The 26,134-nt window shown below is 42.1% G+C and overlaps 1 protein-coding gene across 5 annotated transcripts in view; it reads left to right on the top strand.

Annotated features, from left to right (window-relative positions):
• Positions 1-26,134, top strand: part of sash1a (SAM and SH3 domain containing 1a) — a 152,742-nt gene that overhangs the window by 101,688 nt on the left and 24,920 nt on the right. For 3 of the 5 annotated variants that reach the window (XM_034143713.1, XM_034143712.1, XM_034143716.1), the window contains exons 2-7: positions 10,436-10,564; positions 19,426-19,476; positions 19,584-19,633; positions 24,712-24,752; positions 24,918-25,007; positions 25,100-25,212. In XM_034143713.1, coding sequence (XP_033999604.1) covers positions 10,436-10,564; positions 19,426-19,476; positions 19,584-19,633; positions 24,712-24,752; positions 24,918-25,007; positions 25,100-25,212 — 474 coding nt within the window. Of the gene's footprint in view, positions 1-1,616; positions 2,303-2,500; positions 2,608-10,435; positions 10,565-19,425; positions 19,477-19,583; positions 19,634-24,711; positions 24,753-24,917; positions 25,008-25,099; positions 25,213-26,134 lie in introns of those variants that run through there. The other 2 variants (XM_034143714.1, XM_034143715.1) reach the window with 2 other exon arrangements.

Genomic DNA, 26,134 nt, shown 5'->3' with positions numbered 1-26,134 from the left:
CATTTAGTACACTGATTTATGTTCCCCAGATGTTAAATTGTGAAAATATTATCACTTTTCATCCAATGTCTTTCCAAGGACAAAGTGTTTACATGCCTCGGTTTAAGACCAATACGAAATGACATTCCCACCTGCTCGGTTTTTTGTGTTCTGTGCCAGCTTAACACAAAATAGCCAGTTTAGCCAGCTACATTTAGACGGTCAACATAAACATTCTAATAATCTACATTTCGCATTATTATTTTCTTTATACAAAAATTAAATATAAGCATTCCCATATTGATCACGTGCTGTGCCGCAAAAATGTGAAGATGACCTTTTACACCCTGCATAATCCACAATGGGCCTCATATCACATTTCACCTCACACAGTAGGTGAAACTGTAGCTTTGGGGATTATTGTGTAACTGATCACCTTTTACATGGTTACGGAAAGGAATGTGTGCGTAATGTTTTTCCTGGTCTGTTATTTTACCTTCAGTTATGAAATCTTGAGATGCATTTTCTTATTGCATGTGGTGTTGTAGCCTAAGCTGGTAAACAGCAGGTGAAACAGCATTTTAGATTGGCTTGAAACCACGGAACAGTGAGCACAGAGTGTGGAGCTGTGATTTAAAACGTTCAATCTTACTCTCCGTCTCTCTCTCATCCTTCTGGCATCTGTCACGAGACCTGGCAGCTGTTGCAGTTCTGAGAAAATGTCCCTCTGACGACAACAGGGGGAATCAGAGAGTCTCAGGACTTCTTCATTACAAAAGAGCAGCCTGCTGGCAGAGCGTAACAAACAACGGATCAGACGGGAGAGCTGCACAATTTCATGCTTGTACATAACGTGTGTCTCTTCATTTTACGTATTCAAATTAGTTCTGCGGCACAGAGGACGTTGCTGTTACATTAGATACCAACTGCTTTTTGTTATGTGTGGCAATCATTAGAGACCAAAGTAACTTAAATTAGGTTGTTACGCACAGTCAAAGTTTCATGTTTTTAGTTTTATTGTTCAGCATTTCACCCAGATTTATGCCAGGCTTAGGACACAGTATGCTTCCCGCTTTAAAAAGCATTTTTCCCATGGGCTTTTTTGTTTTTCACACAATTGAGTGGAGAATGTGCTTTGTTCACAGTCCCTATTCAACGCTGGCTGGAGAGACGTATTGGTGGAAAGCCCTGTCAGCATGAGATAAAAAGTTTTTCTGGGCTGTTGAAAAAACTGTACTCCTGTAATGGCTTTTAGAGCATATATACTGCTCTCAGCTTAAATAAACTCACCATTTTAAAACAATCATTCAAGGCACAAAGGACATAAAAAAGCATCATTAGGATTTGGTCACTTATGATGCCAATGAGTACAGCAGACATTTGAAAAATTCACAGAAGTATTATGTTAACGGGTAAAACAAAAGTAATGCCGTCACATTTTGTAAACTTAACAGTTATAAACCACTACATGAATAACTTGACTTGCTGGAATAGTAATCATTCATCAGTGGTTTGATGGAATTCCTGGCCATTGTGCTTCTGACACGGGACAAGTGTTTTTTTTCTGATGTAATGTTTTGTTGGGAGGAGTGAGGGAGAGAGAGTGAGAGTGAGAGAGAGGGAAACGGTGGGTGAAGAGAGGGGGGAGGCGCAGTGTTTGGAGGATTTGCTCTGTGCTTCGGGCGTTCGCTCACTCGATTTTTTAAATGGAAATAAGCTTATGTGTGCTCGCTCTACTAGTTTAGACAGTTTGTTGTCACTTGTCGAAGGATTCCATTAACTTTCTGGAAACTTTTCGCCAAGTTGGAAGATTATTACACCCGGTGTGCGGTTTTGTTTGTACCCGGGCACGGAACCGTGCAGTGCAGACTGTGAAGGAGGGAACACCCCGCACGGACGTTTTCGAACGAGTGACCTGTTGTGGGTCCTCTCAAGGCCGCCCTTCTTTCCGTGTGCGCTCTTTTATTACTTGAATTAATCGCCCTCAAGTTGTTGAGGAGTTTGGTAAACATGTCAGGACCCAATTTACGCACTAAACTTTGGATCCTGCCAAGCAATGCTGGAGCATTTCACCGGTGCGTCAAGGGCAACTTTCTTTAGGAGCAGCCTTGGCACCCGCATTTTGTTTATTTGTGGTGTTCAGGCCCCTGCCTGAGGGCTTGGATTGAAGCTTTGCACCAGATCGGTCCGATTGAACACAACATTTTTCCGCAACATGGAAGCTGATCAGGGGCCCGGTGCAGCCTCCGAGGAGCCGCGGGCAGAAAGCGCTGCTGCGTCCGACAGTTTTTCCCAACTGTGGACGGACGTTATGGGGATGCTGGTAAGTTTTAGGGGGAGGGGTGTTACGATCATAGACTGGCACCACAGACTCACAAGTAACTGAGAGTTTTCACCCTGGCCCTCCAAGTTGACACTGATTTGCCGAATGATCGATTGTGTAGCCAACTGGTCGGTGCATGCAAATCACGCATCAAAACAAATCTCAGCAGAGTGCTTATAGGCCCGAGTCTGAGCAGCGGCACTCTACATGTGCTGTGGGACTCAAGTGGTTTAGTTGGAGGCTGCTAGAGACGAATCCATACTGTTGAGTCGGTTGGAAAGAAACAGGAATTGAGTGAGAATATGGTATGTTACAGATTGAAAGATTAACCCTTTGCATGTGTGTGTTTTTTGTTTTGATTACTGATATGATTATATCTAGCGGTTGAGTATTATAGTACTGCCATGCTACTTTGATTTCAATTGAACGAAGCTCAGTTCAGTTTTGCTGCTATCTTTCTCCAAGTTAGACATGAGGTCTTGCAGTGACCTCGAGCTGAAGAGATGTGTTGTCTGCTTTGTACACCTGTTGATAGCAGTATCAAACTACAAGCTACAAAGTCTCTGAAATCCCATGCATATGCTTAGGCTTTTTGGGGAAATTAGACAAACTTTTTTTGCATATGAATCATTTAAGTTAAGTTTGATTACTCGCACAGTTTCAGCTACACTTGTTTGCGAGATGTTGAGTGCCCAGTCCAGAGAGATTTACCTCTCCATACATGTTTGTGCCTTAAATGCTTGTAACTTTGGAGATGCTGTATATTGTAAACATGCTCTTTAGTTTGGCTGCCAAAGCAGTCTGGATTACACAGGCCATGGGGTCTGATTGATCTCCCAAACAAAAGTGTTGCAGCACTTCAAGTCTTTTTCAAGAAAAAAGGTGTTAATTGGGTTTAGTCTGGCCCTGAAGATGTGAATGGTGTTTAAATGCTAGAGTGTCTGTGTGTGTCCATGTAGGAGGGGGAGGCTTTCCTGCCCTCTGACACCGGGTGGGATCCATGGCTCGGGCAATTTATCCAGATGTATTGCTCTTGAGGCAAATGTCTGCAAGGCTGTGCTCATCTTTGACAAACACACATACACACAGACACAACAGCAACAACACACTTTTTACTCTTTTATTTACATTTGTCACATAAATCCTTCCCCATTATTTGATGGTCAATCCCATCATTCATGAGGATTTTTAAGCTTTTACTGGTTCAAGAATGTAGATAAATGCATCCTTATCTTTTCCAACACGGCTGGAGATCATTAACAAATTAACATCATTATTAAGTAGCTAACTATCTTGCTGAAGAACCAATTACCATTCACTTAACGTCTCTAACTATCCTTCCAATAAACATCCTGCAGCACTCATCTAAAGGTGTTTCATCAGCCATACTGCCAGCAGCCATAACAAATCTCATATTATTTCCAAATCTCTGACCTCATCTTTTGTTCAAATCTTGTTCTGGGTACTGTATCGCGGATCGTGTTCATTTATTGAATCCTTGCTGGGCTTGGATAGCTGTGACTGGTTGACAACCATAATAATGAATGATTTCATGTTGGTTGCTTTTCTCCGAAAGTCAATGGATAGGTGGTGATAAGTTGCTTGAATTGATAGCACCTTGCAGGCATTATTTATGAAAATAAAAAGTCACAAAAACAGCAGTCTCTTAAATTTCCCTCTATATGATGAGCTTTATTTTTTTAACAATGCGCTGAGCACAATGGGAACTATTTACCTCAAATGAAAATAGATTTGCTGTATAGGTTTCTATAGCTCTATGCCTTTCAATGGCTTTTGTTTTGCCTGGGAACCTAGGAAGGCCCTTTACATTTGGAATTGCCCCAAGCCTGTTGACCATCTTTAACTTACTGTGACAAATGTGTCTGGTCTTGGCTCCCCTCAACAGGCCTGCATACTTGTACAGATAGACATCCACACTGATAAAGATCTGGTCAACATGCTTACTATAATCTTGTTTTTTAGTGATTATGTTTCAACACACATGCCAAACTCAATAACTACTCTCAAACACTTAATAAGCATTAAAACAACTATCAGCACAGAGTTAGTACATTTATTGTCTTCTACATTTCCGCCTTCGAAATAACTTTCGCCATGAAAATCAAACGGGCTGCTGTGTAACCATAAACAGCAGCCTGTTGTGGACGGTTTTTAATAAGAATACCTAAGTAAGCCAGTAATTTTACATGTGGTTGTAGCCGAGTAAATGGCACTTTATCTAATTAAGAGTCAAAGCCAGTTTATGACAGAGTTGCGCAGGAGCTATAGCTGTTCTAAGTGGTTGGATTTACAGATGTCTGAATGTGCTTCAAACCCACCTCACTTCTGGAGAAATGACGGGTTTTTCCTCAGGCCAGAACGTTCTTTAATGAATGTTATACGAGCCACATTAAAACTGCCTGACTGGAAACAGAAAATTCTGTATCAGCATAATGTGTTTTGAGGTGTGCATCTGTACGGACTTTATGAACTTGATTATACTTCCTCTTTCTCTATAAGAAAATGCTCAACCAGTTTTATCTTGAAAGGTAATCTTGAGCCTTGTGAAAATATTTTACTTGCCTGAAGGGAATCCTTCTCTGTTCGTAGAGAGTTTCACACAGCGTGGGTGGGAGTTTGTCCATTTAGAAAACACTTATGTACTACACTGTGCTTCATCTGTAAACCTAAGGATCGGATACTGCTCTCGAGACATGATTGTGTCTGGGAAACATATGGTTAGATGAGGTGATCTCTATGTGCTTCCTCCCACATAGCACTTCATACAGAGTGGCAGCATATGCTCCAGTTCTCTGTGCCAATCTGCGGTTAGCTAGGCCACTTTATATCTTTGCCAATAATGTTCGAACACAGTCTATCATAGCTTAATTTTGTCTATTGTTGCCCAGGCCGACTCAGCTCACTCCTCCTCTCTGACTGATCTCCTTATTGAGGTCACACACAGATCTGACAGGTTTCCTCTTTTGGGATGGCAGAGCACTGTTCTGCCCAAGCCACGGATATCCTCAGGAAGCCCTCTAAAGGGGGTGGGCCGTGCCCCCTGCCCTTACCTTCCTCGACAGTCATCCCCCTTTGGCTACCATGCCCTACACTTTATCTTTTAGTCAGACCTCTACTAGCTCTGTTTGAGTAATTCTCCATTACAGACTAGTAGGCTTCATCCAATCAGGGGGTTATGCAACTTGGCACACGAGTAGCACCCTTTTCTTTCATCTATATATTTTTTTCTAAGTTTTTCCACATTTATCATGTCAGCTTTTCTTTATATTTCTCTTTCAGTTATGTTTTATATGAATAGTTAACAGTACAGCGGCAACAATAGTAGTAAAGGAAACTGGAACTGGATGGATAGAGGGATGGGTGGAGTAAAGAATGAATAACTTATTATTGCTTTCATAATGAGTTGTTTGGGGACTGTTGGACAGGAGATCTCTCAGCGGGTTGGGTTTAAACTGATGTATCCATGACTCAGGGTTCCTTTTTGTTCACTTTTTAATGTAACACAAGTACAAGGCAACATAATAAAACACGGTCTTGGCAATTTAAACCTGCCACACCTGTCTTGAGCTGTATGGCTGGTGAAAGTGATCATACGACTGAGGTTCAAACATTACATCAGACGCGCGGCTCGCTCATTGTTACAGGCCAGCACTGTAACAATGATTAATACCATGTTCTCTACCGTTGAACACATTCAGGAATGTGTGGCCAAAGGATAGACCAGAACCAATGTGGCCTTTAGCCTTTTGGCATGTAGTTCTCTATGCTCATAATAAACAAGTACTGTCTTTGAGAGAGACCTTGAATCATCTAACATGATGTGGAAAACGTCAATTGACTCTAACTTGATTGTGGAATTAGCTGTGCGCTGTGGCATGGATCCCTGAGCACGCAGAGAGACCTAAGTTATCAGTGCTTTGCATGGCTGTGGAATTTTCTACTTACTTGTGAGATTGCTTTAGTGTAGTACCATTCAGGCGCTCTGTCCTGATGAAATTGTCACCTCAGTTGTGGAACTCTGACCCCTTTTACACGAGGACGATACGGGTTGTATCCGCATAGTTTCTCTTGCGTATAGCCCTTTCGTTTACACAAGGCCATAACAAAACGATAGAAACGGACCCCGCAACGATAACGGGTCCCAAGGTGGATAGATCTGCAAACGGAGCGCTCTGGGGGGTCAAACAGCTCCGTGTAATTGCCTCTATACGATAATTTCCCGATAGATGAAGCCATAGCCCCACCTCTGCTGCTCACTGCTGTAGCATGGTCAGTAGCTACTGCTAGTGCTACTGCTACTGACCATGCTACAGATGTTAGTGCAAAATCTACAGCTCCTCTCCTCTACCACAACCATCAGCCATGGACATGGAGAATTACATGAACTACATGTTGCTAAATCCACGCGGGGCATAAACAGAAGGGCAACCATGGCAACCATGCTCCGGGGTCTTCTTCGCTGCTTTTGGTGTATTTTGTGGCGGCAGCAGCGCCGCTTACAGGCCCGCTGTATGTACTACAGCGTTTCCAGCGGTCTCTTGTGAATGGACACGTTAAATGAATCGAATGCGTGTGAACGGAAATTTACGGAATACTTTTTTGAAAACGCATACGGTGCGTAAACGCAAACGTTCCCGTGTAAATGGGGTCTCAGATTCTTGTAAATGTTTTTCTTTAGAACAAACGAAGGAACAACTACCTAACTGAGATTTTTTGGTGGGAAATGTGGTATGTCATGTCATTGCATCATAAACTGCTGAACATGATGTCTATGCGCTAGAAACAGCACTGTCTCTTTTATTGAACTGATGCTGCTCACTGACTTACTGAATGTCCGAAGAGATACTTGTGGTAGTTTAGAATGCCAGGAATGCGGTGGCTAATTGATTAAGTCAGCGGAGGCTACTGGGTTTTCATGCTGTTTGCGTTCTAATATGTGCAACCATGCTGCCATTTGTAAACACATTCTGAAGCTAATGATATATGATTTGTTTTCCATAAGAGACAGGGGAAGAGCTATGTTTTATATATTGCTAATTTATCCATTCCTACAACGCAATCTTAAATGAATATTGTGTAAAAAATCTTGGTTATAGCTTCATACCACACATTTCTGAAATATTTATCTACTGTGGTGCAATACCAGTCATTTGTCTTTTGGTGGTCGAAGGCATGGCAGACACTAAGTGAGTGTTATTACAGCTTTTGCACAGAATATGATATATGTTTTCTTCAGCAGTAGGAACAGAATTGACATGCAGCACAGGTTTGTTCACAGTCTGACCAATTTTAGCTGCAAATTGAGAGTAGCCATCTCCATAGAGCAGACAATTATATTTGACTTGAGCAGTAAATGACACACGCACACTCTTTACTGTAAATACACATAAACTCACTCACATTTTTGCTTGGGTTTTGTTTTTCTGTATAACTATTGTTGCTATTGTTCGAGTCAAACTGGGAGTTGGCCTCGCTCACATCCAGGGTGGAGAAGCAGTTACATCAGCTGAACTAGTGTTAGCCTCCATTTCATACATACTGTACCTCCATGAACCTTTGATTTCTAATATTAAATAATATGTTTAAATTGAATATTGCTTTAAACGGTTATTTTGTAGCTTCATATGCTGACACAGAGACCCATATTCTTCCAAAATCAGATCATTTGTGGGAGGTTTAATACTTATCCTTACAATCTGTTAGAGGTGCAGACATATTTCTTCCATAACTCCAGATGTTTTATCCTCTTCTCACCCTACAGCTGCCCCTAGTCAGTATCCCACAAATCATCCCTTGTCCAGCCTCCCCTCCCACCCCCCTGCCCACATTTCCAAACGTGATGTGTGGAGCCCTGTCAGATCCCTCCATGCTCTTCCATGTTGACAGATTCTCTCTAATGAGTGGGAGAAACTATCACTCATCTTCTGACACTCGCAGTCAATCCAACATCCTGAGTTAATTGTTTGTTTTCCTTTCTTAACTCATTCCCCTAGCCGATTCTCCTCGAGGCATTTTCACTCTCTAGACTTGTTTTCACGTGACGTCTCGTAGTGGATACGAAACTGTGCATATGCCGTATCACTTTACAAGGTGGAGATGGGGTTTGAGGGTCAGCTGTGTTGAACCCCCATGTGCTCATGTCACTGGAGAACTGGAGGAATCCCAGTTATGTACAGACACTATTAATGTTTGCACGCAAGGATGCATGCAATTACAGGGGCACATTCATATAAGATCAGCTAGATACATGCATCTCTACCTGTCCATAGCTAAGGGCTCAATATCCTCTCGGTAGTAGGGCCAGAAAAATGGCACGTTTGATTAAATAATTCTGCTTCTGTGACCTAACTAATATTTAAAATCAACTGGAGAGTCCCTCAGTCAATCAAGAGTTGTCGTTATCTTAGGACTCAATCATTCTTATCTTCCGGATGTGGCAAAAAGCTCAGCACAATGGTTGTGCACAGTGATTAGAACATTTTGAGTGTTGTAATGACGGCATGCTTTCAGTCAATGTGAGGAATGGAGGGGATAGCATGTGTCCGCTCAGGGAGTGCTCCCACTGGGAATCTCAGTCATCTCAAACCATATGTCTGGCCAGAAACAGAAATTCTCAAGCAATTGTGTGTGGGAGTCAAGATCACAGCCAGCCAAACTAGGCTTTTGAGACATAACATGTGTGTTTGTGAGTGATATTGTGTTCAGTGCATCTGAAAGTGCCTTTTCATAACCCCATCACTGAGCTGTGTTGTTTATGATCGGTCTTCCTCAGTTTGTTTTGGTCCAATGTTTTTTAAATCTCCTGCGTGTGTGTGTGCATGCTAATGTTGTTCACAGGGGCCTTTGCCCATGTGTGTCTGTGTGTGTGGCACTCACACTCACAGTGATCCATTCATTTGTGGCCTGGCACCCAGATAGGGGGTCTGCTTGAGAGGGACAGAGACTGAGAGAGACTGTTCGGACCCTGCACAGTGACTCAATGCTAGCTGTCTGCCTGGCACAGATTAGATCAACACTAATGAATATTCAACAGTTTACCATCACTGCCAGAATCTCCTACATCTTTACTAAAGTAAGAGATGAGAGCTGGTATTCTCTCCCACATTGTCCAAAAGAGAAGCTTCTTCTTAAGGACTTAAGGAAAAATAAATCAACTTTTCTGAATGTTTTGGTCTGATGAAAAATAACTAACTAGCTGGATAACTGCATCTACTATATCCAGGACCATTTGTTTGACTTAAGTCACAAACCAGACTGACCTCAGTTAACTTTGTGATCCTTCTTAATGATTTGAGCCCCGTAGTTTTTATTTTCAGAAACATTTTCATAGAACCTAGGTTTAAAATGGATATTCATGTTTCCATTAGTACCTGGAGGCCAGTCTTAACATTATATCCAAAATGTGTTCGGTTAGGTAAGATCTTTACTGTTTGGAGCACAGCTTCCTCTCCAATCCTAAACACATGTTCTCCACACAAAGACAGGAACTGTGCTGATCTAAACTATAGCTGACCGGAAAAGTGTGTTTTGTTTAGAGTTCAATGAATGTCTGACGAGTTAAAGGGCATGCTTGATATATGCCTCGATAAAGACAAAACCAAGGATCAATTCACAGCTGGCCAAAGACACTGAATGGAACTTGATAAGAATGAACTACTGAAAATATCTAGACCTTCAATTGAGGGGTATTTTAAGATTTTCTCTGTTTGTATGGAGTGTAGGAGTAGATTGGTGAATTGGAAAAAGCACACACTTATATACATGTGTGTTGATGAGTAATGATGTCTGTATCCCTGTGCCAACCCCAAGCCATGCCACTTTTAACCAAATGCAAGCCTGTAGGTACCTCTTATATGCCACTAATTGTAAGTGTATGTCACAGCGGTTTTAAAAATGTGTGCTGTAAATGGAGGGATAGAGGGGGATGTGTTTATCACACAGTGCACTTACTTTTTACTGGAATCTGCTCTAAAGTGTAGAGCCTGCGTGAAAGACTGAACGATTGCATTTTTAGGACTTCATTAGTGTTTATGTCATATTTAAGTTTTTTTGACAAAAACAAGTAGTCGTAGATCCCTGACTAAACCCTTCCCTCTCTCTTCCTCTCTGCAGGATGGTTCTTTGGGCAACATAGATGACCTCGCCCAGGAGTACTCTGAGTACTACAACACCTGCTTCAGTGACGTTAGTGACCGCATGGAGGAGCTTCGCAAAAGACGAGTCTCCCAGGAGCTTGACATGGTAAAACTGCACGCACACACACACACACACACACATGTGAAAAAGAAAAAACTTGTTTTGAGAAAACTGCAAATGGACAACATCGCTTTGGACAGATTGCATTTTTGTTTAAATAGTTTCTCCTAAATCCTTATTATTGGTTTAGTCCCATATCTTTGCACAGTGTAATTTATTTCCACAGTGTTAGCCAACAACTTGGCTAGAAACAACTGTAGCGGAACAAACATGAATGTGTGCTAAGGTTTAAGACTTTAAGCCAGTATGCCTTTCTGAATATGAATGCTGTGGTTTTCTGGGGATCCTTTTGGGGGGGGGGGGGGGTATAAGGGTCTTTCACAAGGATGTAGGGTAGTGGGGCACCCCTTTGGTTGCCATGCTGCAAACAAATGTCTAAAGGAATGTTGCTACAGAGGGCCAAGCTTCAAGCAGAACACTACCCTATAGGTCCAAAAATACAAGAGTTGAGTGTTATGCTAACTTCATAATTACTCTATGACTTATTCATAGTGAATTATATTGACACTTGGTATTTGTAATCATTTCTAAAACAATTCAATACAGAAAACCCCACTTGTTCTTAAAAGGCAGGCTCTACAACATTGATCTGCTTGAAAGAATGTCCATCCTAAATCAAATGAGGCAGTTTGGCGTCACAAATATAATAGAACTGCCTGAGGAAAAAAGGATTCAGTTCTCCCTTCAAAGATTTTACTTCCGCTGATATCACGTTACCTCAGCCTTTCTTATTTTAGCCCCTTTCAAAATCAAATTTTCTCTGCTCATATATTTATGTCTGTCATTACTGGTTTTCTAGTTAAATAGGAGGCCTCTTCGGTTCGAAGCAGCCATGTGGTTTTGGTTGGGTTGACAGGTATGGCTAGGGTGAATAGCTGATTTATTGTGCCCATCCTTTAAAAGACTGCAGGCAGACATCCCATACTCACAGTCTTCAGGAGTCATTCAAGGCAATTTGACTTGGATAGTCCAATCTCAAATGTTGTTCACAGTGCTTAACAATCTATAAAGCATAAATGTACTCTTGTATTTTTTGACCACCCCAACAAAGAAAACGGTTGCAGGATGGATAGCAAGTTATTATAAAAACATAGCTGTGTATATGTAGATGTCTTTTGCGTTTGTAGGTTGTATGACCCCTCTCTGTGTGGCCGTTGAGTTTACATTAATAAGGATTACTTCTGGACATTTTATAGTTTGAAAGGGTTTTACCCTCGGGAGATAAAACAGGGGGAGAGGAAGCAAGATTAAGATTTTGCATCTCAAGTGTAAGAAGAGAGGATCAGAGCTGACTGGGCTCTGAGCCTGAAGCCCAGGACAGGAGGAGGATAAGGATGTGAACAGAGGAAGACAAAGGGAGAAGGATGAGCGGATGAAGAGAAGGAGCGGAGAATGTGAGCCTGCAGCTGTCCCGCCACTCTGCAAAGTTTGGCACAAAAATATAGAAGGAGGGAGAAAAAACATGAAGAAGGAATATGGGTCAGGCAACACCTTATTGACAGCTCTCAAAAGGAAAGTATCAACCTACGCTATATGGATTGAACCTGGCCCTGCATTCCATTGCAGTCCTTTTCTAAAATTAGGTTTTGGGTATTTTCAAGTGTAAAGCAGCCTTTTCTATGTCAAAGATAAGAGTAGGTTGAGACGTGCCTGCTCTTAGGCAGTATTTTTCCACTGGACTTGATTTCTTCATAGATGGAAAGGCTGTGGCACAGTATCTGTAAAAATAGAAGAAACATTTGAGACAGACAGAGCATGAGAGACCAAGGTGAAGTGAGAATAAGACCCGCCAAATGGAGAACCAGTCAGAAAGAGAGTACCGAATGACTCGTGAAATGTGTCCAGAAATCAGAGGCCGCAAGCCAACGTCATGCAGCCTCTTCCCTTAGGAACAATCGCAGATGGTTAGAGAAGGTCACAGTGTCCAAGAGCCACTTTAATGGGGAGACATTTAGCAAGTTGCACTCCTGAGGGACTTGCCCTTTAGGGAAAGACCTGTCACTTGTAAAGGGTAAAGGAGGTGGGTGACGCAATCATATATCAACAAGACCTACTCCCTCTCCAGCCATTGTCTTTTTTCTAGCTCCAATTTTATAGGTCAGATCTGTCTTATTTTCGACGGACACTTCTAATGCCTTTATACACTTCCAAAATCACTTTTTGCATCACGAAGGAGTCTGTCCAGATAACGGGGGCAAAGTTCTCCTCAGCTTTGACCTCCTACTGGTCTTTACACTCAAGATTAAGAATGAAGGAGATGATGGACAAGGGGGTAATGCCATAAGAGGGGAGTCTTAGTTTGACATATGACAAAGTCTACATATTTTCTCACTTAGCTGACACCGCAATTTTCTTTTTAAAGAATCCCACAAAAAAGCACGAGTGTCTATCGTTTAACTGTGGTCAGCATAGAAAGGGAAAAAAGGAACTCAAAACTGTTTCTGTTCTTCAAAACTTACGAAAATTGTCTCTTGAATTAAGTTTTTCTTTCTTTCGAATGTTAACTCTTCTCTTCGACTTGAGTTTTTGTTTCCTTTCTTAAGAAACTATCTTGCAACACCAACATTTTACAAAAATCTCCGGCGGTTTCAAAATGGGTATTTTCGCACAATGAGCCTGCCAGCTCTTGAGAGGCCTCTTAATTGACACAGTGATGGCTGTCTGTTGTTGCAAACTGCTATTAGGAGGTGATGATAGAGGCTCTTTCAGAGATGACTATCAATGTGCCCACTTCCTGGCTGGATTCTGCTGAGTTGTTCCTATACATCTTCATGTTAGTTTTATGAGTAGCAGGGACACAAGGGGTTGAATAAACATCCCCTTAGGGAATGAGTCCTATGGATTAGCGCTACCATGCAGTTTCCCAGCGCTCCTATTGACAATGAAAGTTTGCATGACTCTCTCTGGCACACTGATTTGGTGATACACAGAGCTTCTTAGTGGAGGTGATCAGAAGTATTCAAAGAAAGCAAAGAGTTCAGCAACTTTGACAAAGCATGTTGTATCAAATGAATGGTCAAGCCAATTGAACAAATTGATCAATAGCTAGATCCATAAAGAAAGTTTAATTGTATTGTTGTTTTCTTTCTTTGCCTATTTCTGCCACTGCAGGTGAAAACATGCCAAAACATGAACATACAAGCTACAACAGAGATCTAACAGGCTTGCAGAAACTGGTCGGCAGTGTGAATCATTGTGTATAGCCGAAGGACAAACATCAAACTAAATATTAGCATGTCTCTCAAACCACAGCTATGGAAAAGATGATGTAGATCAAATATAAATCAAGATAGACTATTTGGAATTTGTGGTTGTGGGGCAAACTTTTAGACATTTATACCCGCTGTAAATCATAATTTATATTGCAACAGTATCTGTGGTTATTTCCCTGGGAGTAATGTTTAAGTTGTGGATAAACAACCAGGCCTTGAATATTGCATCCTTTGATGCTTTGGCCAAAATCCTTCTGTAGTTGGTTTCACTGTTGACTTCATAATCGAAACACTTTTGAAATGCCTCAGCTGGTGTCTGATTGATGTGCATGCCTCAGGAATGCTCTGTAATAGTTTTTTCTCGCCGAGTAGCTTGACATTTGGGGGTCAAGACTCAAGTACAGATTTTTGTTTTGTTTTGCCATGAGGCGAGGAACAGTGTGGTTAATGTGCTAAGGCCTGCGTGAGGTTTAATCGTCAAACTGGGTCAGTTCAGCAGGGTTAAAACTACAGTGTAGAAGAAAGACAAACTGTTGTGAATTCTGCTGTATATTTTTCCTCTCCACCTTCAGGCTCTTGCCTAGAAAACATAGCAACTAATCATGCTCAAACGACAGCCTGTGTGCTATTAGATTACTTAGAAATGGTGTTGGAATTGCTCCATTATTGCCATAACCCTTGTTGAAAGCAAGTGGTATATTTGTAATTTATTGATGTATGATTTCAACACTGAGATTGTAACTGTCACTTGGAGTTTGTAATAACTCTGGTATTTGCCTTGAATAACCAGAACAATGCTGATCCTCATGGCTTAGGAATGCTCCGTACCGTAGAAGTACAGGCCTCTGCTGCAAGTATGCACTTACTCTGGTTTATCCTGCTCACTAAGAAAATGTATTTCCCACTTGTGTGCCTGAAATGTAATGGCACTACATATTTGTTGGTCCATTCAGTGTGCGTACAGTCCCTCTTTCTGTGAGATCTTCCAAATGAGCCGGTTCTGCAGGCTTGCATTGCGCCATACTTGTACTACACACCGCTAACGTCTTTTTTGGACTTGCACCAGGCTCACCAGGTGGCGCCGGTCCCTCCACATGTGCAGTCCTACCTAGCAACTTCATACTCGCCCACCCAGACTTGCCAACCATGCCAGTTGGCGTACCTCCACTGAGCCACCTGGTCTCTCTAGCATAGCCGCATATCCGCTACTCTCGCCTCTGAGGTTGGCTTCAACTCCACTTTGGGAGCTTGTGTTTTTGGTGGGCATAGCTGACTTGTTTGGACACAACTGCTGCTTTTTAACAACCATCCGCATTTCTATCCCTTCCCTCTCATTAACAGAATCTGGTGCTGCTGTAGCAAAGCAGAGTTTAGCTGTAGTTTCTGGGTTAATGATGGAAAGCAATGTAGTGCTTGGAAACCCCAGAAGCGTTTGATGCCCGTGTGTGTGTGTGGTAGGCTTGTGTCAGATGCTAGATCCCCTTTCTGCAGACATAGTGATCCTCATTAGCTCCATTACTGCTTTCATTTGAACTCAATTCAATCATGCTTTAGCAATCAGGGCCTTGCGTTTGCAATGCGCTTGTACGTAGACACACACACACAATCAGGTTATTGAACACAAACAACCCTGTGGACATCTGTAGGGAAAACGCATGCACATTCACACGCAGAAGTGTCAATTCAGGGTAAGTAGGGCAGTATTTCAAGCTGATGCTGGTGAGTTCAAGTAGAGGATAGCATACCCCCTCCGGGAGAATATTGTGAGATCTAAGTCTCACATACAGATACTCCCTCAAACTGCATCGATTTGATATTTTCTTTTAGAGTCTGTGTCGGTTACGCTGGCACAGTCTTCACCGTTCACTTTTTCTTCTTCGTCGGAAATGCACAATTCTGAGAGAAAAAGTTAAACCTTGGGAAATCCCGCAGAAGTGCAGTTAAAGGCAAACGGGATGTAGGTTTTGTTTGTTGCAGATATTCTCATCTTTTCTCCCTCTCGCCCCCTCCTTCCACGCACAGAAGGGGAGTAAAGGGGAAAGCTTAGGAGGAGCAGTAGGAACAGAGAGCTGCTTTGTGTCTCTGTCTCCTAGGAGCTCTGTCTGTGGAAGTGGAGGCGAGTTGAGTGTGTGTAGGTGCTCCTGGTTTGGGTATCTGTCTAAGTTTATGTCTGTGGTGCCATGGATGTTGCTGTGTCTGGGCCTGTGTCTGTGCCTGGCAGGGTACTTTTCATGTGAGGTGTGTTTGCAGGAAGTAAGCTGACCGTGGGACAGCATGTTTTAAAAGAAACTTAACAACCAGTTGGCATGATGCCTGTAGTTTCCCATTTGGCAAGACTGGCATATCATTTCTGTCAGTGCACGTCGGAGAAGCCATCAAAGAGGATCTGATAGCAAAACCAATCTGCTGCTTCGTTTGTGAAATACTTTGTGACTGCTAGTGAGCACACACCTTGTTCCTTCTTTGTGGGTTTTTTTATGAGCACAACCACATTATTCCACACCATGCAGTAGGGCTGCTCGATTATGGCAAAAATCATAATCTCGATTATTTGGGTCAATAATTGATATCACAATTATTAAAAACGATTATCCATTTACTTTGAAAACATCAATTTATTGGAGAAAAAAAATGGAACAGTATGTTTTTAACAGTTGATTACCCTGAACTTTAAGTATAATTACACTGGAAAACCAATACAAAATAAATAATAATTAAAAAAAAGTAATAATAATAAAAAAATAATCGTTTTATTTAGATTACGTTGTTTTCGTAATCGTTGCAAGCCATAGTCGTAATTGCGATTTAAAATACGATTTAATTGAGCAGCCCTACCATGCAGTTGTTTAAACAGAGATGGCTGCCAAAGCTGTGCTTGTTTAAAGGGTACACGTGTTGTCTCTTTGTCTCACATACGCTCTCCCTCTGCAGAAAGAAAACACAGTTCAGTTCCATCCCAGATGTTCCTATATGCAGCCTGGCAATGCAATAAGAGCTAACCCTGTCGTCTGTAGGTCTGGTAGATGAGGATTTTATGATCTTAGAAAGATACCTGCTCTCTGACTTATGGGACTTGCCATACTCCCAGGGAAGGACAAATCGTTTCAGAGATTTCCCGACATTACCCGAGTTACTTTCCAAAGAAACATCCGGACCTGGGTTTCTGTCTTCTTGATTACTGTAACAGACAAATACCTAAACAAAGCAAATAGACTAGGAGGACTCAAAGATAAAGCCAGTCACACTGTCTCGCTGGCATCTTGACTGTCTGCCATAAATTGGATACTGTTGGGATAAGTATAGGGTTCAGGCTAATTTTGAGGCTTTTAGCCTACTCAGCACTGCTCTTATGACCTACAGGCTACAGACTCTCAAAGAGCTCTTAAAAGAGGTTAAGTCACTCAAGTCCCTTAACTATTATTCACTCACTGACTCATGCTTAGAGGGTTTGTGTGTGGAATGATTGTACCCCCTCACCCAGAGCCCGGTTGAAGAAGGTTAAACTACAGGTCACTCTGATAAGGAAGCATGACATAGGAAAGGTACAATGGGATTATTCAAGATACAGTTTCCTGTGACTGTTATCCTGTAATATAATATCTGGGTGTGGGGATACATGATGCACATTTCCCAGAAACAACCTATTTCCTATACTCTCTATTTGGGAAACTCCAGGTTTAACTTGTTTTGTTGTGGCAGCAGCCGCACGTTCCATGTTGTGATTTTTTTTCAACCTGTTTTTTTGGATCTTACCTACTTCGCTGATGTCATCACTTTTATCTTTGCATTCTGATCCTTCAATATGATAACTAGTTAAAATGCCACTTTGGCTGCCAAGGCTTATGACTAGTATTTAAACTATGTCCATAAGCTGGCATGAGAAAGAGTATTGGCATGTATTCCAGTATTCCTCCCCCCCTGAAAAAAAGTACTTATGAGAACATGTCTCTCGAGTATTGATAACACAGTGAGGGGTTTACCAGAGGAAGTTTAGTGTTATTTTTCATGTTTAGCAACAGTTTTAAAGAGGAACAGGATAAGAATAGATAAAGTCATATTAGTGCCTGTCTGTGAGATGGTCTCCTTCTGCTAAAACATTAAGTAAGACAGAAAGTAGAAACAGGAACTCTTAGTTATATGTGCTCCTCTCATAGGGAAAGCTCACCACAGAACTTGAACTTAATCATCTTTGTGAATAACCACCTCTGTCAGCATTCTCATGCCATAAATATACATACATATGCTAATATTTACAATCCTGACATATGGCATGCATTACTATTTTAATTTCCTTTTTAAAATATATTTGCTCTTGAATTGCCTCCTCCTGGTATCTCAGGATAAACCAATCTAATAATAAGGGCTTGTGTATCCTTGTTTACTCTCATTGCTCATGCCAGAAGGATTATAGCCACATGAAGGGTAAAGCCACATACAGTATTTCTCATTGTGCAGTGAGTAAGAAAAGGACCACTAGAAATTCACAATGTAGAAATAATTATAACCTCAAGGTTACAAATGCAATCCCTGCTCCACATTCTGAAAATCTGGTCACTACCCTTAAGCAAAGTGCTGACCCCATTTGTTTCCATGGTGCCTTACATTGCACAGCACTGGGTGAGTGTGATTAAAGGGTGTTGCTAATCTCCTCCATGAAAGTTCAAAAGCACACGAGAACACACGACCAAGACACAATGTACTTAATCAATCCCTCAGGGCCGCTCATTGGCCTTAAATAATCACATGAGGTTAAGTCCCAGTTGCACACTCGTTGTAATTGTTCAGTACAGTTTAAGCATTTGTTTTTAGAGAGACACATCTTTTAATTAGATATGTCATGATGAGGACACCTTCTTTACACATACAGTATGCTAGCAACAGCAAAGTGTAACAGGCCTAGCAGACACTGTTGTCTGGAGGATCTCTGCAACATTTTGTACGTGAAGAGCAGTTAAAAGTTGTGTTTTGTTCCACTGATTGTGTACAGTTTATTATTTTATGTTTCTCTTAAATCCATGGTCAAAGTCTGATTATCTGTTTTTCATTTAAGCCAGTTTGGCTATAGTGCTGCCATTGTATTCAGTCTTTTATGGTGTGTTGTATTTTCAAAGAATTGAGGAAACCTTGAAGGTGTTTCCTTGAATGGAGGGAGGCTCACGTCATTGCAAAACATACTCTGGGATTCATAAAGTCAATTACGTAGATTCCTTTTTGGATATCGTCTTCTGCTTGGGCAGTCAATACTTCACCAAACTACACCACCGCCCAGTGGTATTCTATAACCATCATAACAAGTATTGCAGGTTTGGGTACTTGAGGCAAGACTTGACTTGTCGAGTCGTCTCTGGGTGTGTTATTGGTGTGCGCACACGTGCTGGTGTTTGTTTTCACTGTCATGCACGCAGGTGTGTCTACATGAACCTAACCAAAGGACGTCTTTCCCACATGCAGGCATTATTAAACTCATAATAATCTTCTGTTGCTGCAGTCAACTGACCTTTCTTTTCATATGGAGAGATTGTTTTACCTTTCCAGTGTATATTCTGTGCTCACAGTTCATATTTCTTCAAGTGATTGATCTTTGACTCTGACATTTTACCTTCTTTCTTCTCCCTCTCATGCTATTTTGTCCAGGAGAAACAGGATCCAAGCACCACCTCCCAGCAGCTTCGTACTGAGATCCAGGTAAGCAGAGTCACTATGTGAACAAAGTATAAGCTTTACACTGTCAGTTTTACAAATTGTGGCACAAAGTAAATCTGACACCTGTTTTTTCTTCACTCTGTCCACAGGAATCATTAGGCTTCAGCAGTGAGGTGTCCACTCCAGAAACAGACAGAAAGTAAGTTATTTCCCCCCATTAAATCATGGTAACATGTGACCGTAGCCAGTGTGGAACCATGAAACGCGCTTGGATTGAAATGTGTGTCTGTTGCATGTCAAAACAATGTGCAGCTTAACCTGCGTCTGGAGCGCATCAAACCGTACACGCCTGTACACATAATCATGAATCATACTTAGCCCTGCTGCATGTCCGCAGCTAAAGATGGAGAGAACCAATGAAATACACTCGCCTCCATATGTAGCTCATGTGATTGATAGATCTCTTATGTGACAGCTTGTACAAAAGGTCTCTGACCTTGCCAGTGGGGAGAAGAGGTCAGCTCCTCAGGTGGAAAACAGATAGATAGCAATAGAGACAGGTTCAGCTAAGATTGATGTCAGTTATGTGAATATGAGTATTTCCTTTGAAGTTTAATCCCAAAGTTCTAATAATAATATAACGTAATTATATGCAAAATATCACCTTTATAATATTAGGAAGACAGTTTTTATTTGAGAATAAAGAAACCAACCCTCCACATTAACAGACATCCAACCTATGACCTGCAGTCGGTCCCCTGAGCTCCTTGGTCACATCCCTGCTGTGGTTAAAGGACAACACTAACTGCTTCCTTTAGTTGACCTGCGCAGTCGAGCTGCCATTCTCTGTTCTCTGGCTGTCCATGCTTCCTTCCTGCCTTTGTGTTGAGCAGGGGAGAGGGGGGAGACAGAGAGGGGGAAGGAGCATGAACGAAAGAGCAGGATGGAACCATGCATGGGTGGGGTTCCTTTTCACTGGTTACTGTAACACAAAGTGTGTGTTCATTTAAACCCACCACTGTGTTTATTTTGATGAATGTTATCCACCATGGCAAACCATGAGATCCATATTATACAATGTTATACACATTCAAAGCAATCAAAAATGGTTGTTACAACAGCTCTATAAATGCCCCGCTGTCAAACGGAATTAAATCCATTGCAGTCACTAACATTTAGCTTCTTATTTAAATTATTTTGTAATCCCTGTTCAACAAGACTTGGTGTAAAAAATATATTCAAATGTTTCCCTGCATCAGGATGTGCAAGGAGTTTTAAAAACAGAACAGATTGGTTCTAATGGTGGGGACCAGAAAATCCCCATTACATTTGAAGAAGAGATAAAGTGGAGACGCATAGATTAGTGCAGACATTTGGGGCCCACATCGAAATCCAATGCCATGTTTGCTAGGGTCAAAGGTTAAATAAATCTCAGTGTGCCTCGAGAATGATCTCCTTTATATCAATTTTATCTGGTGCTTGTTCTGGACCATCACCCCTGAGTGAACCCCAGTGGAATTGTCATGTTCACGTTACGACCACGTGCGGCAGAGGAAGCGCATACCATAGACATGATCTCTTCTCCCATGGCTGTATATGCTGCACAGACAAATGCTGTGGTTGATGGGAACCAGATGCCACATTTCAGATGACGTCTCTCTGCTGTTCGAGAAAGTCTCAGAAAGAGCCCCAAACTTCTTCCTATCGGTCCATTTTCTCTCTTTCCTCCGTTCCTATCATCTCTCAAAAAACATTCAGACTTTGTCACACCTCAAGTCTTCAGCTACACTCTAATTAAACTGTTCAACATTCATCCATCTCCTCACCCCTATCACTCTTTCTACTATGTATGTCTCATCCATTGAAGCCCCAGACTCAATTTCTGGTATGAAAGTTAAATATGAAACCGTTTATTTATTTTTTTAAACGTTTTTAGTGATTGAGGACAAAATGTTCCTCATCCGAACCTATTCTTTTTGTATCCATTCTTCTCTCATTCATCCCAGCTCTGTTCTCCTTTACATTGCCTATGGTCCAATTTGTGCTGAATGGGATTTAGCCAGAGTGATGTATCATGTGCAGAGTGATAGACAAGCCCCCTCAATTCCTCATGACACATTCCTCACAGCCTCAAAAGAAGCACGCTCCCATGCACAGACACGGATATCCCCATCATCGCCTCTCTGCAGGACAATAGGACCCAGAGGAGATTACCCAGACGCCATCTTGGACTGTGCCACCTCTCTGTCCGTGTCCCCTTGTCACGTTGTTGGCAGGAGGTGGGCACAACTCAGATAATGTCTGCTCTGCAAGTGGTGATGACAGAGTGCTCTAAGAAAGCTGGAAGGGTTTGAGACAGGGACTTCCTGTTTTGAAAGGTGACTGATTAGTGAGTTATTGTTGCAGAGAGTGGGCAGAAGGCTTATAAGTGAAGTTAACAGCGGAGGTAAATGGATCTTGATCAAAACATACACAGAAACATACCGTTTTTTGGCCCTTACGGTATGTAAGATTGTGCATTAAACGGCCTTTTTACTAGTGGAAACCCAGCTTATGCAACTAATAATCATGCAAATGTAAGCCGTGCCATGTGAAGAATCTGTGTAACAACGGTACAATGTTAGAAAAACCAAAGTACCTTGTTGGCATATTTACCACTTGTGCCCGAGTGTTGCAGCCCTCATGGAACTGCAATTTGCTTGAGAGTAGAGCACAGGAGGCCGTGAACACCAGCACAAGCTCAAAAACGTGCAGTTTTTATATTTGGTGTTTATATGTAATTTATTTATTTATTTCCCTGGATGTAATCTTCCACTTCCATGTGACCTTTGAACACTACTACTATAACCCCTGGAGCGGTCATCCCTCCACTCTTCCTGTGGACAATGCCACTGTCGCACTGGGTCGCTGCCTTTCATTGTCTCTCTACCAGATAACCGGAGATCACCTCTCTCCAGGTGGCCAGCCCTGCCGTCACACGATCACACCCACATGTGTGCAATGCTGTGATTTATGCTGAGTTTGCAGCTTTGTGTCCAAATCCGGCTTTGTGCTGGTTTATCATCTTTCCTGGACAGCAGCTCTGTCACACAGGATGCTAAACCTGTGAGTCATGCAGTATCATATGATGGCTTTCAAAGCATCATCACCTATTCAGTCAATCTTTTTTTATATATTGATATTATATCTGTGACATTAGGAGTTTTACCTGTGTCTGCCGTCCTTCTGAATGTTTTTAACACACCAAAAGCCATGGCGCACAGCAACAGAGCCTCATAGCTAGACAGGTTATGTTTCAAACGTCAATAATGCTTCACATCCTGGCAAAGGAAGCCCATTCAGATATATCATTTCCACAGAGCAAAGTGGCAATTCACTGACAGCCACTATGGCATTAGCTCATCATTGTTCCACTTAACACTTTTACAATGCAGTGCTGTATCATAAAATACACTTTCCCCTACGCTATATAGGTTCAGGCAAAGTTAAGATACTGTGCCTTACATTGTGCAGAAGGTTGAAAGTTGGGTCCGCAGTGAAATGTCCCCTGCTCAATACAAAGAACCGAATTGAAATGGAAAGGCATGGCAAAGATTTAAGGTTAAACCAATTAAGTTGCCAACCACACAATGCCTGGACTGACACCTCCTTTGAAATATATTCAGGCTCTTTTAAAGTGTGTGAGCGCCAGTGTGTGTGCGTACATGCATGCGAGCGCTGCACTGGAGGTTAATTTATAGAGCATGGGGGGGGGGGGGGGGGGGTGCAACGTTGCCACAGAAAAGCCTCTATTGAGTGAGTTCTAATTAGCATTAGCTTTGGCCCTAGCCTATCTGAGAGGAGGATGAACAGAGGGCCCAACCATACAGGCTTCCATTCAATTAGCATCTCATTATGTTGCCATGGCAGCCCGGGCTTTAAAGCCATCGTGAAGATTTCCCATTGCACCCAGAAAGGGCTGCCATGCCTGAACAAACATGGGAACACATATGTACGCAAACACACACGCTGTCACTGGAGAGGGAAGTGACCTGTTCGTCTTGTTTTGATCCTGTCACACACACTTTCACATTGCTTCACTGCCAGCCACCGTCTCCCTGCACGGCTCCGCAGCTGCATACCAACGTGCAATGGGCTCCACTCATAAAGGGTCTCTGGATGTGTGAAAGTAAGAGACACTAAAAGAGTGAGAGAGCTGGCGAAGAGATTTACTTAAAAGGTCTCTGAGAGTCTCAACTGGACCAATGTGTCGTTATTATCTTTCTATTTCCCCCATGATTCTTTCCCCTTTTATAATTGAAAGGATTGAGACGCTTAAAGTGTGCTGCCACCACACTTCACTATCACACACACACACACACACCTGTAGAACTGGAGACATGATGTGAAGCTACACCCCCTCTGTACCCTCTTACTCGGCCCACTTAGCTCAATCTGAAAACAAAGTCTCTCCTACTGTGAAGGTTTCAGCAGCTACTTTAAACACGACCCGCTGAAGCTCATCCCCCTTTCACCCTCCTTTTTATATAAAGAATACAGAAATAAATTGCCGTTGATGTGGTTTCTGGTCTCCTCCAGAACAAGGGAGAGTCTGCCCCGGCCTCTCACGCTGCTGAACATCAGACGAGGCTGCTCAAACATGACTTTTTGATTGGAAGCTGGGTGCAAGTCTATGTGTCGCAAAGCTTTTGAGTTGTTATTTTCTCACCATTAGTACTGGTTATTTAGCAAGGCTTATAGATATATCAGAACAGCAGTTTTACAGTTATTTTCCACTTCTCCCACTCTTCTCTCTCTCTTCCTCGTGACTGTCTCTCATGTGGAGGGAAGTGGAAACACAAACAGGCTGAGTCTGCCCTGTGGTTTCTCCTCTTGCTTCCTCTCTCTTCCCGTTCACATGCTTGCCCTTTCTTTTCCTTCATCTATTGGACCTCCCTAGTTTCTTTAATGCTTTTTAAACAGTTTGTAGTACCACCATCCTCATCTGACCGTCTGGTTTTTGCAACAGAGTGTCATTGTCTACATCTTCTATCCTCTACCTTCTCCCTTTCAAGCCTCAGGAGCCTGGCTGTACTGTCACATAAGAATCACCACTGACCCCATGTGGTGAACAGGCATAACTGCAGCCCTGTTTGCTTGAAATGACCAGTCATAAACACAACGACACTGATTTGTAGCTATTTGGTCGCTGGATACTTTATGAGAAGATTTTGGAGTAGAAAGAAGCAAGATACTTGTTTCCAATGTAAATTAATCTTTATTTTCTCTTTCCCCCAGAATGCCCCTGCACAAATCCAGCTCTGAAGATGGATCTGGAGGTAATTGAGATGCAATTGTCTTTTGCTGTCTTTTTATGTTTTTTTCTAAATGAGTATGCTTTTGTATTAATTGATGCTTGAGGAAGTCATGTTTGCATTATACCTAATTGTAAAAAAAAAAAGAGAATGCTTTTCCCCATGTGACTGAACCTGCCCTGTCTTTAGGTAAATGGGACAATAAGAAGAAAAACAAGTCTTTTTGGCAGAACTTCCGCAAGTCTCAGCACAAACCAGTCATGCGACAGACATCCAAAGGTTTGTGTAGCTTTATTTCTCTGATCTCCTTTACGTAATACATGTTGCCTCATATGTGACCTTTTGCTTTTTTCCCCCTGTACACTGTTCAGGAGAAGACATAGGCTATGTGGCCAGTGAGATCACCATGAGCGATGAAGAGCGAATCCAACTGATGATGATGGTGAAGGAGAAGATGATCACAGTGGAAGAAGCTCTAGCTCGGGTAGGAAGCTTCACTGACTTCCTGCCTCATGTCGCACCTACCCCCCCCCCCCCCCCCCCCCCCCCCTCAAATGGCCAATTCCCTTTTTAGAAGTGCCACAGGATCCCCTCACCTCCTTCTGGATTAGTTTCCAGCTCCCTTCTGCTCTATATTCCCATCATGCCTTTGGCTTACTAAAACGACTTACTCATACTAACATGTACCAGGCCCCACATTTTAACCCTGCCATGTCCTCTTTATACACACACACACACACACACACACACACACACACACACACTCCAGAATGTTGGTTTCTAGAGGTTCAGGAGTGTGGGGATTTAAAGGTGTGAGCTCTTGTGTGTGTGGATGTGTTGTTCAGTTCATAATTGCGAGGTTGGTGTCATAGTAACTCAACAGCTCCATCTGTTCGGTGGGATGCTCTGGTGCCCTGTGGTATTTCTCTCTAGGTGGATATGGTGGATAATTACTTGGCTCTCTTTACATTTTTCTTTTTTTACTTTCCGACTTCTTTCTTTTTCTTCCATCCTTCCTTTTTCCCTTCCAATCCCCTTGAATTGCTCACGAGTAGCCTGGTCATGCAACATCATTTTAGCACTGAATTGCTCTCCACAGGGCAGATTTGATCTTCCTACCCTTATTATCCCATAGATCTTTGATTTTATTTTTGCCAATAGCCTCACCCGAGCTTATCGCTTTACTGATTGTCAATTAATCAAACCAATCAATGTCCAGCCTTTGTGGATCATTGTATTTAACTTGTGGGGTTTTTATTATTGTCAGTATAATATTAAATAGTATGTGTGTCCAGGGATGTAGTTGGCTATAAATATTATACGATTCAATCTGCCTTTCAGTATTTGTATTATATTGGATTCATGTGTGCTTTAAAGCAATACATAAATCAAAAAGTAAAAGTAAT

This window comes from Trematomus bernacchii, unplaced genomic scaffold (assembly GCF_902827165.1).
Source record: "Trematomus bernacchii unplaced genomic scaffold, fTreBer1.1, whole genome shotgun sequence".
Taxonomy (NCBI): domain Eukaryota; kingdom Metazoa; phylum Chordata; class Actinopteri; order Perciformes; family Nototheniidae; genus Trematomus; species Trematomus bernacchii.
The sequence above is the reverse complement of the archived record's forward strand: the minus strand, read 5'-3'. Positions and strand labels throughout refer to the sequence as shown.